Source organism: Lottia gigantea (assembly GCF_000327385.1).
Source record: "Lottia gigantea unplaced genomic scaffold LOTGIsca_10, whole genome shotgun sequence".
Lineage (NCBI taxonomy): Eukaryota > Metazoa > Mollusca > Gastropoda > Lottiidae > Lottia > Lottia gigantea.
This window is the reverse complement of record NW_008706747.1, coordinates 4,102,331-4,119,344: the sequence shown is the minus strand read 5'-3', so window position 1 is coordinate 4,119,344 and position 17,014 is coordinate 4,102,331. Positions and strand designations below refer to the sequence as shown.

General features: G+C 37.5%; 2 protein-coding genes across 2 annotated transcripts; one reads left to right on the top strand and one right to left on the bottom strand.

Moving 5' to 3' along the window:
* Window positions 1-1,938: 1,938 nt before the first annotated feature.
* On the bottom strand, window positions 1,939-4,839 carry LOTGIDRAFT_230045 (hypothetical protein; the record flags this gene model as incomplete). The annotated part of the gene is made up of 2 exons (XM_009046262.1): window positions 1,939-4,173; window positions 4,581-4,839. 2 exons carry the CDS (start codon window positions 4,837-4,839, stop codon window positions 2,003-2,005), a joined length of 2,430 nt encoding a protein of 809 aa, XP_009044510.1. The 3' UTR covers window positions 1,939-2,002.
* Window positions 4,840-7,369: 2,530 nt separating this feature from the next.
* Window positions 7,370-16,417, top strand: LOTGIDRAFT_177746 (hypothetical protein; the record flags this gene model as incomplete). The annotated part of the gene is made up of 12 exons (XM_009046261.1): window positions 7,370-7,467; window positions 7,827-7,890; window positions 8,070-8,180; window positions 8,416-8,436; window positions 8,963-9,043; window positions 9,284-9,351; window positions 9,584-9,692; window positions 9,933-10,043; window positions 13,976-13,979; window positions 15,504-15,675; window positions 15,983-16,091; window positions 16,313-16,417. The coding sequence occupies 12 exons, from the start codon at window positions 7,370-7,372 to the stop codon at window positions 16,415-16,417; spliced, it is 1,053 nt and encodes a 350-aa protein (XP_009044509.1).
* Window positions 16,418-17,014: the final 597 nt, after the last annotated feature.

Here is a 17,014-nt window from a genome sequence, read left to right as displayed (position 1 = left end):
GTATTTATCCACTTTATTAAAAACTTTTCTTGTCAAAGGAAAATTGGTCTTGAGATATTCATTTTGAAAAGGAATTCAAGTGTGTATTATAGCTACTAAACTAATAGGTTGGTTAGTGTAAAATACCCAACACACTCTCCTTGAAGTAAGCAGGGGATGTTCACCTTTTTAGGGGTACCATAACGATAAAAACTAAGATAGTCAGTTCCTGAGTGCATATATCACAGTTTTGTAAAATGCCCCCCTCCCCCACCACCTATGTTTAAGTTCTGCAGGGGGTGTAATCCAATGTACTAAGTTTTTCCTGTGTGAGGTAATCCCTCTTGTATGTTTTATTAACTGGTTAAAATTAATCATATGAAGTTCTTTGGACAAAGTGAACCACTGTCTCACCTATTCATTATATCAATATTCAGGTAAAATAAATCTATCATTATCATAAAGGCAATAGAAATGATGACAAATTTCACCAACCGTAATAAAACAGGGTTAGACGGGGACTAGAGTTGTAAAATTTGAACACCCAAATTTGATGGTTACGCTACATTTAATTTGTATGAAGTATAAAGCAATCAATGGGGAGTGATGACAATCTCAAAAACTTGACAAATAGTTTAAAAATATACTTCAGTATTTAGGGGGTCATTGTTTGTGATATCTTGACTATTTGTTTCAAAATCTTCCAACTTGATTTATTTTCCCATATCAATGAATGAATGATAAAATAGAGACAAGGAAAAACAGAAAGAAAGAAGAGTAAAGTTCAGGAATGAAGGTGCACAAATGAGAATGAATGAATGAATGACTACAAAAGAAACAAAGGAATTAATAAAAGAATGATAAATAGACAGAAAGACTAATTGAATGAATGAATGAATGAATGAATGAATGAATGAATGATATGAGAGGGTATCATAAGTTTAAGACAAGAGGATAATAGTAATAATAATAATAGGATTAGTGAATATCTGACAGGATTAATAACAGGCCTTAATCCTCTCAGGTATTTTATTACAATATCTCAAATATTACTCATATACCCTTACCTTGACAGGAAAATATTAGCTTCCTTTCCTGTTAGACAAGTAAAAAAATGTTCCTTGTGAAAGACTCCTAAAAGTGTCAGGAATTTTTTTTTACAAGACTGTATTTAAATCATTTAAGATGCCCTTGGCATACCAGTAGCCTATCAGGAAGAATTAGCATTCAAATTAATTCCTTTCCTGAGTGCAAGCTTAGCTTAATTTTTTATCACAAAGCCTCCCAGCACCCAGCACCCCCCTCCCCACAACTCTAAATAGAAGGGCTCTATTAGTATGAAAGCATTGAGAGATCACCATCTACCTCTCTACCCGTCATTGATCTGGTGTTTGCATGGGTATAGTGATGGTTGGTGCTATTGCTAGCCAAGTGCTGTCTTACTACTGGTACAAGCGGTTTTGTAATGCAAGGCAGCACATATTAAGCTCTATCACTAGTTATTATAAGGCTTGTCATGTAGTGTGCTGTTGTGCAGTTTGACTCTTTGCATTTTTGTTGGTTTATCGTTTTGTTTTTGATCACTATTATTGCTAATCGTTGATAAAGTGTGGAGGAAAACGTCAACTATGTTGAACATAATCGTTGAATCATCCCCAAAATATTTAGTTACCTACCTATAACGTCTGATCTCTATTTCTAGCCCGAAAAATCGAAAATTCACATAAAATCACACATTTTCAAGTCCAGCGGGTTGAATTTCAAACCGGAAGTTTACATGAAACTAACTAGTCTCGTGTTTCCAGACTCTAATTGATCAAGACTAAGTTGATAAGCATTATGGACGGGCATCTGTGCCAAAACAAACTCTAGGCCATTCTCGACTTATTTTTCTGAAAAAAGGGTTATATTTAAAGGGCAAGGGGCAGGAATGGTTTGACAAGAAAGTAAAACTCGTTTACAGATGTAGATACATTTTCTTTTTTTAAAAGTTCATTAAAAAATTTGATATAAAAAATTCGTTCTATCGTTTTTTGGCACGATTTGGTTTAGAATGGGAAAAATCAAAAAGGGATTCTGCTAAATTGGTGGGCGCGATCGCCGCTCCAGGATTCGCCCCGGAAGTGGTTCTATGTCTCTTCTTACGGTTTTTATTTTTGGACGGAGTTGGAGGATTGGCAGCGGTTGGGCGTTTTTGAAGAACTTTGCAGGGCTTGTCTTCTATGTGTCGCATGTCCAATTCCGGTGAACCAGTTTCAACAAAGATTGGCTTCGGCTCTGTTATTTCGTTAATTTCTGGATTTCCAAAAACTGTTTCCTCTTCGTCGGCATTTTCTTCTTCGTCCTTTTCCAGATTCTTCAATTCTTTCTCAAAGTAGTGCTTCTCCAGATGTTTGTTGGGAATTCCCCGAGTTTTCACCTTCTGTTTGCCCCCAAGACCTTCCAGGTGGCCCTTTTTGGCTTTCTGGACAGCGACGCATTCATCCATCCGGTACGTACCGATGTCATAGTTTTCGGGTTGTATTGGATACGCGTGCGCATCTATCAGATCTTCTTTCCGGATATGTTCCTTGGCAAGATCGGCGTCGACGTCCACCTGGATCCATTTTTCATTCTTCGGGACGAATCCGATGTTATATTTCCTTTCGTTAAATTGTCGTCTGCTTGGATTTGGACAGAAGTATTTTTCCTGTATAAATGTGAATTTGTCTGCAAAAGTCTTTCGGACGTGATGGTTGCTTTTGCCAGCTTGTTGGACAGCTTTCACTTTTCGTTCCTTTTCCGCTCTCTCAGCTAAAAGTTGTTCAGTCCTTTCTGCATAAAGATCGTCGGTGAACGGTTCCGGTTCTTGCATTTCTTCGTCCGGTAAAGGCATCCTTTGAGGTCGAGCTGGTTGAACTTCCGGTTCTTCATCCGATTCCTGATCCTCCTCTTCTTCATCGCCCTGCTCCTCGATGTGATCTTCCTCACCTTCACTTCCAAATGATACATTGGATGCTGCGTCCTGGGTCTTTGGAGAGGACGTTTCCGTTTCCGTGGACGCATTGCACTGTGAGAACCATTTATGATATTTCAGCTGCTCGTCTACGTGTTTACCGCAGAACCTCCATTGAGGCCGTTCTTGTAATATAGCCATAGCTTTATCCAATATGAACTGTCCCAAACCCGGCGGATCCGTCAACAAGGAAGATCGAGGGTTCCTTATGAAGTCGCGCACCATTTTGCGATCCTTTTCAAGGTCTATAGGTATTGCCAACCGCTTTCCATGGATCTTGACGACAATTCGGAGATATCTGTACGCCAAGTGACTGAGGCCCTTCCCGAAAACATAATCGTCTTTGGTGTAGCCACGATCATGGCGTGGTAGAACGGGGCTTAACTTCGTTCGGATCGGGATCTTTGACGCAGCTGCACCAACTGTTCTCAGGCTTTCCTGGTGAGGCACAAAAGCATCAAATTCCAGGCTACAGATGGTGCAGTTTTTCAGTTTGAGGTGGTAGACCTTCTGACCGTAGGCCACTCTCAAAATGACCGGAGTTTCGGAGTCATATTCGTACTCGCGTTGAATCCTCTGTTCCTCTTCCACCCGTAAAGTTTCTTGGACTGGTAATACAGGCGATGTTGATCGTCTCCTCGGATATTTCGTTGACACAACCTCAATTTTTTTCACTCGCTTCCAACACTTGTGCATTTCTATCAGCCTTTCGCTCACATCTTTCTCATTTAAACCTTTACCCTCTTTGAGGATACGTCTCTGATTTGACAAAACTTCATCGGATGGTGTCGTTGAATTCCTTTCCGAAACTTCCTTTTGATCTTCTCCTTCGTCTACGTCTTCTTCGTAATCCCACGGTTGAGCTACTACGTTTTGTTCGTAGCCGTTATTCTCCTCAGATGTTTCAGTGTCTGAACGCTTACCACACGCGCAATTCGTGTGCATTGGGGTCAGGTTATCATTGTGTGATTGCTCAGCTTCCAAATTCTTCTCCTGACTTTCCTCAACCGTGGTACGACAATCGTCGGATGACGAATATTGTTCGTCTGAGCTGGATCGTGGTGTGCTTGAGCTCGAATCATCATCACCATCATCACTATCATCATCATCTTCGTCATCATCATAACTATCATCATCACCATCTTCGTCGTCTTCTGACTCATCTTCGGATGTAAAATCATCTTCGTAAGATTTGGTGTCTGAAATTGGGAAGTTTGAATGATATGCAAAATAAATGTATGCTTTGCAACATTTTCAAAATGAATACCGCGATGTCGAGTTCGTCTACAATCAAATTCATATAATCTATGCGAGAGTGATGTTAGTCTAGATTTTCCAGCCTGTTTATAATAGGAAAGAATGGTACAAACTCATACAAACCATTCTCACCTCAAACCCAATTGGGGATTGTAAATTCCGACGAAGAATTACTTAATATAAGGGGTGTTGTGTATTGGGGGTCAAATTCGTACTCTTCGGGCGTTTTTATAACACTGGGAGGAGGGGAGGGGGTAGTAGTTTCTAAAGAAATGTGAAAGTGGAGTGGATGGCAAAACCAGACTACGCTGCCCCCACCCGTAGAAACCCAACTGACTATTAATCTTACCTTCCGATTCAACTTTGGACGTATTCGGCGACGTTTCGTCTTCAGAAGAACCTTCTTCTTGGCTTGGATATTCCACTGTGGCATCTATTGCCATAAATTCATCTGGATTGTCGAGCAGCCATTGTGGAGAGAAGGGGTATTTTGGTCCGGCAGGTAGTCCCTGTTCCTCGGCTCTGTGCTGTTCAAATTGCTCGATACTGGCCAGCTGCTGGAACATCTTGAACTTCATGGTTATAAGGTCGTCTCCCATCCTCGGCATTATGTTCGGATCAATTCTGAATTTGATTTCCTGGGTATCAGATTTGGCTTCAGTCTCTTCCCTGTCTGTTTGGTTTGGTTGTACGTTACTTGAAGCGCTAAGCCCCGCTTCTGCTTTCGGTTTGGTTTTGACTTGAGTTTCGCCTTTGGTCTTTCCTTTCGTATTTGAGTGTTGGTTACTCGAGGCTTTAGATTCTACTTCTGCTTTCGGTTGTGACGCGGCTTTAGAATCATTGGTCTTGGTTTGGGGTTCGCCTTTGGTCGTTTCTTTCAGATTTGATTGTTGGTTATCCGAGATAAATTTTGATTCTTTAGGTTTGGCTTGAGATCTATCTTTGGTCATCTCATCCTTCTCTTTCGGTTTAGATTTTTGGTTACTGGATGAGCTTGGATCATCCGATATAGGTCCCTTGGAGTCTTTATTTACGGTTTGTGATTCCATTCTAGACTTTTGGAGCTTCTTACTTAGCCTCAAATCTTCAGCCTTTTCTTCTGAAGGAAAATTCTTTGACGTGACGGTAGAGTCTTTTAATTTTGGTTGAGCTCCGACGTTTTCCTTCCTTTGATTGGAAGGAAGATTGCTTGTGAGTCTAATGGTCTTTTCCTCTGATTGTGGCGGGTTTTTTAAATCTTCTGCTTCAGCATTGGATTCAGTGTTGACCTTCTGGTGATTGTGGTTTTGGTTTCTTGGGTCTTTTGGTTTGGTCTCTATTTTTGCCGAGGATGGATGGTTGACATTAATAGGTGCCTTTGACGAATCCGTAGTTTTGTCTCTATGATCCTTGTATGTCTTCTCTTGCACTGGTTTTCGTTTAGCATCTAACCTCTCCGTGGATGGTTGGTTGTCGCTTTTGGACGATGCATCTGTTTTGTTGGAGGTCGATTCATGGTTAATCGGTCTCTCGATCAGTTCTGGATTCGGATCCCCTTCATTGGCTTCCGGTTTTTCATCTCTTGGTTTCAATTGTGATAGGTCTTGTTGCTTGGGTTCGGAGTCTTTGCCAGTAGATTGACCGTTCGGGTAATTTTTATATCCCGATTTTTTTAATTTAAGCAAATTGCTAGGCCTGAAAGTGAAACGCTTATGGTTTGGACCTGCTTCTGCTTTCTCCACTGAAGTCCTTGAGAGTTCATGGTCTGAGACCCTTAGACCTACCACGTTTTCTGAGTTCTGTACAGTAACGACGGATTCTGCGATCTTCTTTTTCACCTCTGGTTCTTTCGAGGGTTTTTGATCGGGGGTCCTGGTCAAATTATCAGGACGCTGAGCATTTGATTCTATGGACTTCTTGCTCCCTTTGAGACTTTCTAGCTTCACATCCAGACTATCGAGGTGCTGTGTCGCGAGCTCATTTTCAGATCTGTGAACAAGAGCTTTGTGTTCCACTTTCACAGCTTTTCGTGGTAGAGCAGTACCATTTTCCTCAGAAGAGTTCGGATAAAATCCTAACTTACTTTTTGGAATTTCTTCCTTCTGGTTAGAGTTCGGTTCACCTCGTTCCCTGACATCAATATTCGTGGGAATTACTTCTTCAGAGATTGTAGCATATTTCCCGTCGGGATTACAGATGCGGTCTCTAGTCGGATCCTTCTTGCGTGATGCGTTTCCTCTGGCAGAATTCGGTTTTCGTCCATTTTTCGACTTAAATTCAGTCTCTCCGAAATCATGGAAAGCTGAATAAGAATCTTCCAAGGTTCGGACATCGAAGGAACTGTTCGTCGATGCACCGGCGGATATCACAGAAACTGACTCAATGGGTTCATTTTGCAATTCAAACGCTTCCGGTTCGTTTCTCCGCCAGGTAAAAACGCGACGTAAGGCAACTCCGACCAGAGAAAAACAGCTCAAAACATCAGCGACAAAACGTCTCCAACCTTTTCTACAAGTTCTCGAATCCTGCGCCTCCATTTCTGCCACCTGATCACTAAATTCACCCACCATTTTTGTTTCAAAAATGGAGAAAATCTCCGTGTGCGGCCATGTTGTCTGCGTCAGTTGCAAAATTTGGATTGCTTGGTGACTTTACCAACATAAAGAAACTTGACGTCAACATTTTTTGACGTCAACGTCATAACACAAGTCAGGGCATGGGTCCAAGTTTCGGCTTCGGGACGGGGTCGTTAAAGTTGAATCGAAAGCTTCCTCCGTGACTTGACCTATTTAAACGCTATTCTAGAGACTTTCTCACATTTTACTTTTGATAGAGTTGAAGTTGCTAAGGGGTGGTCCAGGAGGGGGGGGGGGGGGGGTTGATTCCGTGAGGATTTGCGTTTCCATGAAAAGAATAATGCCATAAGCTAACACAAATCGTTTGCTAAACTAAATGCAAAATTGAAATATACATAATATAGATATGCTATGAAAAAGATCTTCAAGATAAAATGAGTAAAACGAAGTCTGAAAAAAACTAGTTGTGGTCTAGATCCAATACACTGCAAGAGTTACGTCCCCTTGCACGGCTATTTCCACTTCCGGTTTACTTTCGCTTTCTCCAAAATAAACAAACTACAAACCGCATTTTGATCGCAAAATGAGCAAAAAGGGGGAATTGATTGCGAAAGCTGAGCCGTATGTCCATGTCCTGGCTTACAAGGAAATCGACAAACTTTGTAGTTTTTGTTTCCTACCGTTAGTTGATTAGAAATTTTGACTTATTTTGAGACAAACTGCCCGCCTTTATTTTTTTTTGTTCATTCGCAATCGCCATGCTTATTGAATTGAGAAAACATTTTGAGTCATGATTGCAGACAGTTCTATTTTGTCAGGGCATTTAACTTGTCGATAAAGGTTAGGGGTGCATTGTCAAGCTGCAAGATTGTTGGGATAAAATGAAAAGGGATAGAAAAAGAAGTTGGGGGGAGGGGGGGGGGGGGGGGGGGGGGGTTGTGAGAGGGCATATCCATAGAAATGTTACTGGATGGGCAAGCAAAAATAATGACACAAACCAAGTCTAGAGTCAACAAGTCAACCAGTTTATATTATTTTAGATGTGAAAAGTTAAAGAAATGTGCTGCATGTGGTTTGGTGAAATATTGTGGAGTAGTTTGTCAGGTAAAAATATATGTAGGCCTATATCAATAATCAAATCTTTGAAAATATTGTTTAGGCAATTTCAGTTATTTCTGTAGTGTATTATATTTAAGGGAGAATGTATGGGAATAATATGAAATTAATTATAAGTCAAGATGGCCAGATATCTAGTTTTTAAAAAATTTTTTGTTATTTTTCAGAAAGCTGATTGGCCAATCCATAAAACAGAATGTCCATGTTTTAAAGAGTCTCAACCAATCATACCCACAGATTCAGTTCGTCTTTTTTTGCGGATTATCATTAGACATATGGTATGTAGAAAAAACATTTTCAAGATGGTGAATTTAAACAGAAAGACTTAGAAATTGTTGTCATTAAGACCAATATGTAATTTCTTGGGAAGCACCATAACTAGGCTTTATCTAGTCTTATTCCAAATGACACGAACTGGAGTTTTACATCCTGCTTTTCTGAACCTGTTTAGGCTAACTGCTGGCAAAGACTGACAGAGGGGTGTATTAGAAATTGCCTCCAAATTTGTTGGAGGAGTGGCAGATGATTGACATGGTTAGTCCCGCCCTTAGCACATGCACATCATTTATTTTTTGTAGAAAAGCGAGGATGAAAAGTTGACCCCAGATGACCCTGGTTGGAGATGTTTCTCAGAACTTGAATCACGTAAGAAATATTTTCAAAACTATCAGTATATCGCCTAAAGGCTCTTCCAATAACACCATTGAAATCATTTAACAAATACGTAGATGAAATATATTCAAGAAATCGTTGGATTCTCTCTTCATGAAAAAAAAAACGTTTTGCCAATGACCAGCTGTTAGACAAGATTCCATGAACCCAAGTTGTTATCCTTGTAAAATCAATGACAAGAAGTTTGGCCAGGGGACCAGCTGGTAGAAAGGATTCTTTAGAACCTAGGATATTCTGGTAAGATATGAATCTATGTTTTCTATATATTTTATTTCAACTAAATGCTCTCTTCATATCAATTTCTGATCCTCTAATTAAAGCTTTAATTGATATTACAGATAGCATAGACATTCAACGAGATGAAAAAAGATCAGAAATTTTCACGCAGATGTTGTCAACGGTAACAGAACTGACGAAGGATCACATGACACTCCCACCAGCCCATACACTGTTCTCATTTTTTGGAATGGTACGTAACATATATTTGACAGCGACCCTTTTTTAGGGCCTGGCATTCTAAAAAGTGATATCAAAATGACTTACATTTACACTTAATATTAATGAACAAAAATGAATAGCAAAATAAAACCAAGTGAGTCTTGGCTGGTCAAACTTTTTCGTTGACTTTTTTTTAAACCACAATTCAGTTTTGGAAAGATATTATGTTCTCTATAAACAGAGGTAAAAATGAATGCTATCTTTATTTCAGATGGTGATCAACACGTTTAGTATTTGTAATGATGACTTACAACCGATTGGTAGTGGAATTTATACCAGGTTTGTCCTTCAAACCAAACCCTTTAGCCATCAGAGGCGTATTTAGGAAATAACTGAGCAGGGGGAAAAAAATTATACCAGAATACAAAAAAATAGCTCAAGTTTCTGTCCATCTTTCTAAGTTTCATGAAAATCAAGCCAATTTTTAGCAATTACCAAAAATGTGTTCTCCACAAAATAGAAAAGATTTTCATAACCAAATATTAATAAAAGTTTATTCTTCTTATTTCAGCCCCTCAATGCTAGATCATTCCTGTGACCCCAATGCTGTGGCCATATTTTCTGGTAAAACGGTTTTTATTCGGGCGTTGAAAGATATCCCAGACACCACACCAAATAAGGTAAAAATATTTTTCATATTTGGTGTAGAGCTGTGAAGTTTGTGACGGACACCAAGGGGCATAACCTGGTTGTGAATTGAGTGGTTTGGTTCTGAAATGTCACAAACAGGAAAAGAAGAACTAGGTACCTTAGCCACTGTGTGGAAAGATTCTTCCACAACCTTTGCACATTTAATTGACCGTTTACCCAAAATTAATCAATGTTTTCTCGCAATATTTATACAACTTTGTGTATTTCAGATGTTTATAAGTTATATAGACCAACTTAAACCTTCCGTAGAAAGATTGGCAGAGCTGGAAGAACAATATTATTTTTCTTGTGAATGCTCTAGATGCCTTGATACAGATTTGGTGAGTCCAGAGAAACTTTTATTGAAGCTTTACAACCAATGCCAAACTCCATTCAAAGGGAACTAACTCTATTTATGACAAGAACATTACAGACTACAGTAATTTAAGATTTATTAAATAATAACTTATAAATAAAAACAGATATTAAATATATTTAAATCATATATAAATAAATTTTTTTAAACCCAAATGAGAAAAAACCCTAAGAAAAACCTAAGGACAGAATGATTCTTTTGTGTGAAAGAACGATTTTGAAAAGTTAGTAAAAATTCACCCTTACATCCCAAAGCTAAGTGATAAATATGTCTTGAATATGAAAAAATGAAAATACAATTTCAAGAGGAAATAGCAAAAACACAAATTTCACCAGAATCCGGCATAGATACAGCCATTAGATTGGTTGAAGTAACAGCCAATCCGGTTGGTCGACAGAGGTCATGTGACTGGTCTAGAACTATACCTAAATAGGTTCCCTCCCTTGAAAACATTAAAACACGATCATTCCCAGAATCCACTACGAAAATATTGCCAGATTTGTCAACTGCGATACCTTTTGGGTAGCGAATCTTTCCGGAGCCTGTGCCATATTCTCCGAATTTGAATAAGAAGTGTCCGTGTTTGGTGAAAACTTTGATACAGTGGTTTCCGCAATCAGATACGAAGATGCGATCGCGGGAGTCAACCAATAGATATCCTGGATTGTCAAAATGGTTGTCGGAACATCCATGTCCACCAAATTGATAACGTAGTTCGCCATTTTGTTTCACAACGCTCACAGTTTCAAATATCATGTCTGTAAAGACGAAATCACCATTTAATGTCGCAGCAATCCCATAAGGCAGTGTCATACATTCAGGGGTGAAATCTCTCTCCAGTGTGCCTGCCATATTGAATATTTTAACGCCCCGCGATGATTCGTCAGTTACTGCGATGGTGTCGGAGTTAATAAGAGTTATTCCTCTTGGTATTATGGAATTGTTTTGGACGGTTTTAACTGTATGTCCATATTTGTCAAAAATTTGAACCCGTCTGGCACCATTTTCAGCCACAATGATTTCGTCATTATGCGAGAAAGAGATATTGTATGGAAGACTTAATTGACTGTTAGATTTCTCTTTGCCACCAAATTTAGAAATCAGTTGAACCTTCAGAATGTATTTAGGGTTTGGCAATTTTGGTAAAACTCTCGGCTCCATTGTTCGCTCAATTGGAATTTTGTCAAGTTCGGAAAGATTTGGTAGCGACACAGAATTTTCAATCCCAGAATCATTTGATGTTGAAAAATCTGTCATGTCTCCGTCATCCATGGTCAAGTAGTAAAATGCTCCCATCTCAAAAAGTTTGCCTGGCTGGAATTTTTTGACAGTTTTCAAAGACTTTGGGCGCATAGTTTGTGTCTGGCTCTCCACTGACCTAATTTTTTCCACAATTTCTTTCGATAAAATTGAGTCCGTCTGCTCTGACGTCATCAAATGTCTCAACTGTGATTGGAAGATTTCAAAATCTTTTAGATTCTTACGATATATGTCTTTTAATTGGTCGATTTCTTGCCGTTTTTGGAAAAAATCTGTGTCCAATTCTCGTAAGAATTTCTTTTCATCACCCAGAATCCTTTGCACTAGTTTACGTGATCGTTTTTGGATTAGAGTTTTCGATTCTGCATAATGTCCTTTTAGACGTCCATCCAGACACGTTAGGTTGAACATTTCTTCATGAGTTTTCCAAATTTTTTTGTGCACATTTTTGAAAGCGGTTGTCAAGCATCGTTTTCTTATCATACTTTCCGTCTGTAGTTTAATAATACTGTGACCTTCATGATCCTTCAGAATGCAGATGACACATAGTTCAAGGTCACAAGTTCGGCAGACATATTGAACAGCCTCGTTCACATGAGTTTTGCATCTTTCTTGAATTTCATTGGATGATTCATTACATTGAAGACTTATGAGCAAATGTTCTACCAAAAATGGCTTCTGTTTATGAGTTTTGGTGCAAATGTTGCAGAAGTACTTTTTGCACTCGGCACAGAATGACACAGCAGTTTCAAAATTTGATTCCAAACTGCAGACGTCACATACTGAAGCATTTCTGCTTCCAGCCACTGAATTCAAAACATCCATGAAGGTAATTAATCGAAAGTCTCGTGGGAATCCTTGAGTGGAGTTATACGGCACTATAGTGTCGACGCGACAAGATGGACAAGAGAAGTAACTCTGATGTCTTTGAGATGACGTCTGGATATGAGTGTCTAGACACGATTCACAGAATGAATGAAAGCATGGAAGAATTCTCGGCTGCTTCAGTTGACCCAAGCAGACAGGACACTGTAGCAAGTCTTGTATTTTGGACTCCATTTTGAAAATTTGATGTTTAAAATCCAGTCAGTCAACCACAGCAATGACTGACGAAAATGTAATCTTACTTTCAAACCCTCGTCTCACTGGTAAACTGGCATTTTTGACACCATTTTTAAAAAATCCTACTTCTGCTTTTGTTTAATTACTACAAAATTTAACAAAAATGTCTGACTGGAGCTTATTCCAACAGTTTTCTTCACCAGAAATGACCATCTACTCAACACAAAATCTGACGTCTGCTTTTCCAAATCTTTTCCCTCCATTCAATACTAAATAACTAAAAATTCCACTTCTGCTTTAATTCTTTAAGCGTCTGTTTCTGTCAATTCAACACAAAATTACTCAATTAGAATTATTTGCATAATTGTCCATTCATTATAAAAAGATTTACACTTTCATTGATAAAAACACAATTAGTCTGTAAATACAAAAGATAGATGAAATGCTGTCTACATTCAAAATCGTTACATCTCAAAATTCAAAAGATACCTTTCCATTCAAAACACAACAATTTTGTCCATAAATTGAAAATTTTCCTTGATGATTTTCACAATTCATAATCTTAAATAAAATACTGTGCCTTTTTCCTTCTTTCATGAACGCTATTATTTTCAAAATTCAAAAGATATATTGTAATCAAGATAACTGTTTCACAATTTATAATCCAAAATAAAAGATCTCGTATTTATCTTACTTTGTTGTCCCTTTTTAAAATCCAAGATAACTAATTTATTTAGTAATAATGTTCCATTTACACATTCCTATTCAAAAGGTAAATATTTTCTTTAAAAATGCAGTCCTTAGTTCAAAATCATTTCCGATATTCAAGAAACACACCTCCTTAGACGAAGAGCATGGTTCATCAGTCCTGAGACGACAAGTATTCTAGTTTGTCCAGACTTGTAATGGATGCAATCAGATATGATACTGATTAATCCTGATATATATTGATAATAATCTGAAGATATAATACACCAAGTTTCAATTGATAAAATTATAGATAACTTTTCGATAACTTGATCGTCAATCAAACATTGGCCCTTAGAATTTAACTCCTTATACTGATAATATACAAAATTGAATTTTAATCACAATCCAATATAACTTTTCAACTTAAACTTGTTTGATAATGAAACTTTGGCCTTAAAATTCAATCCTTAAAACTGATAAAAATTCTGATACTTGGGTCTTATTGAATTAATATTCAGCCGTTAAATTGATAAAACTTTCGTCCGTATGTCTTGCTAACCTCTACGCAATTAAAATATTACTTCTGTTTAAATATTTTGATCACAGATCAAACAAGATATTCTTTTCCTTGTATGGTAAAATTTCAGTAATTTAGTTCACTGTAACAACTTCCTTACAGAAATATGTTTACATTTTTATAAATTTCGCTCCTACATCTGCCATAGAACATCCTTTAAACAATTACAGGAAAACCACTATATTTAGACCACTAAATTTAATTGCAATATAGTACAGAGAATGTCCAATGAACAAATACAGCAAAATCACACAACTGTATTCAAAGCTATTCTAAATTCATCAAATGTATCTATTAACTTGGTACAGGCAGGTAGAAATATCCCAGGTGTGACAAGAGTTGACAATATACTAAACAGATGTTACCTTCATTCAAATTCAAATAAATTTATTACTGCAGTCTATAATCAATAATTTTATACTTTTCCTGGCAATATTTTCACTAAAACCTACTAATTTTATACTTTTCCTGGCAATATTTTCACTAAAACCTACTAATTTTATACTTTTCCTGGCAATATTTTCACTAAAACCTACTAATTTTATACTTTTCCAGGCAATATTTTCACTAAAACCTACTAATTACCTTATATAGGCAATAGTTTCTCAAAAACGCACTTATTTAATACCTTTCCAGGCAATGGTTTTACCAAAAACACACTAATTTTATACCATCTAATGCAAACAGCTGAAATTTCCATTTAATTCATACAGATAGCCACATTGCAAAGTATTTTCAGCTGCAAGAGAACCCCTGTTACTTGTTCACTAACCTTAAGGTCCAGGGTTTCAATCCAGAAAAAAGTTAAACAATGTACACTGCATGGCGTTGCAGGTCTACATTAGCTCTATCAGGATATAAAACTTTATATATTTACTGTTACAGGATGAATTGATGTATAGTTTTAAATGTCAAGAGAAGAAATGTTCTGGTTTCCTTGGCATCACTACAGGTAGGTTCTCAAAAACAAGATATTTTAATATGTATAGGATTCATTCCTGGCTTCCATTGCATCATTCTGATATTCTGTTTAACAACGGTGTATCCTGTGATTTAATAAATATTTGACCAAATATGACATCTTAATGGCAGAAACTCCACTTGGCTCAAAGACTACATGGAATTCCCATTGTCATAAGACTGTTAAATTGACTAATCCTAAATGCCAAGATATGTGGACTCTCTGAATGAGTTTGTAATGAAATGCAACTTTGTATTACAGAAGATAGGTTTAAGGCATGTAGTGAATGTAAGATAGAAAACAGTAACTCTGAATATCTTGTGAACTCTCTAAAAACTATTGAACTTGTGGATAAAACTATCACAGATTTAGAAGATCTAAGAAAAAATAAAGGTGAGTAAATGATTTACTACAAACATCACTATAACTGTTAGGCCTGGGCCAGTGCTTTTTGCACTCTTTACCAATATCAATCACAAAGCTAAAGAAGATCACTAAATGAATTACTACTGGGATCAGAAAAGATCTAAAGAAAGATTAAGGTAACTACAGGATTTACTACAGACATCACTAAATCTCAGACCTCAGCCAGTGCTTTCTTCACAATCACTGTCAAAATTAAAGTTTATTCTAATTCTGAGACCAGGGTCTTCAGCTTTCACTAACAAGATCCAAGTTAAATTATTTACTACAAACATCACTCTAACCTGTACACAGGGCTAAGATAAGCTAAAGATAGGCTAAATTATTTACTACAAACATCACTATGATGAGCTTCTACAAGACTCTTCTATAAAATCATGTGTTGGAGCCGCGGTGGTTCAGTGAGTGATCCAAATCTGGCATGGTTCTTTCTATTGTCTTGTTACTTTCAGAGTTTACTGACATTTTGTCACAATGTGAAAGGAATTTAGAAAAATATTCCAACTTGGCTGAATACAACATCTACCGAGTTCGACTGCTAGATCTGGCGTTTGATTCCTGCATTAACTTGGAATCCTGGAAGAAAGGTCTGGAATATGGTCTGCAAACTCTGGCACCATATAGGTAAGTTTTGGAGAAAATCAGGAGGCGAACAACGTGAACTGTGGTTCCTGCAATTCCACTTCAAGTAGGTGTTATGACGTCACTAATCATAAAAGCTTCTAATGATATCTGAGGGCTTTTGCGATGGTTAAGCTTAGTTTTAGTGGAATAACAGGAACCACAGACATCTGATTAAAAATTGTAATGGTACAAATTGATGCTAACAGTGTTCCACATACACATAAAAAATTTGGAAAACTTCTTTACAATCTCTTTCATTTGTTTTTGAGATTCATTTATTTGATTAAAATATTCTCCATAATTTTAGGAAATTGTACCCTACTAATACACCGAACCTGTCTCTACAACTGTTAAAAGTTGGAAAGTTACAATTATTTCTGGAGAAAACCGACAAAGCCTTGAAGACACTACAAGAGGTAAGAAATTAGCTATGTGAACTCTCCAAAAAGGATTGAGAACATAAGCATTTCTGTGACTAACTGGTGGCACTTGGAAGAGTTATTCCAGTGGAATTTAATCAGATTTTGAATTTCCAACTGTCAAGGGATCTGAGGGTATTATCTCACCTCCGTGAGTCAATGCCACTCCCCCTCAAGATATCCAGGAATCCAGCGAACTATTATCTCTTTTTTTACAGGCTGGAGTTGGAATAAAAGTGAGCCATGGAACCGAACACAATCTCTACCGCACTTTATCTGAACTGTTGGCACAATGTCACGGAGAACTCAACGGCAAAACATAACTTTAATCCCATAGTGTACAGAGAGACACTGGGGGTGCCAAAATCTGGGGGTGGGGAAGAGAAGGGGGGGTGTGGGGCAGAACTTTGCAAATAGACACAGTGCATATATATAGATATGAATTTCCAGTGTAAAAATTTTGTAAAACTTATTGTGCTTTTGGTACTTATATAGTTAGGGTGCCAAAATCTCGGGGTGGGGTAGAGAAGGGGGGTGGGGTAGCGAAGGGGGCCATAGGAGCAAATAGACACAGTACATACATATATTCCAAGTATTTTTGAATTGCAATCTTTTATATATTTTCAACTACGCATTTAAAATTTCATACTTGGTATATTTTGTTATTATTAGGGGGTGGGGCTATAAGGACATGGAATTCTATAAATGTTTTTTTGAAACCATGTATATAATTACATTTTACCGACAAAAATCTCCTTAAAATCGCAGAATTCTTCAAGTTGTTTTTTGTATCAAAACCTAAAATTTCATTCTTATATTTAGGGTGTCTACATATTTGTGTAATTTTTTTGTTGCTTACGGTTTTGGGGCTTTGTTATAAATTTTGGTGGAAAATTTTATTTGTGGGTTGTTATATTGTC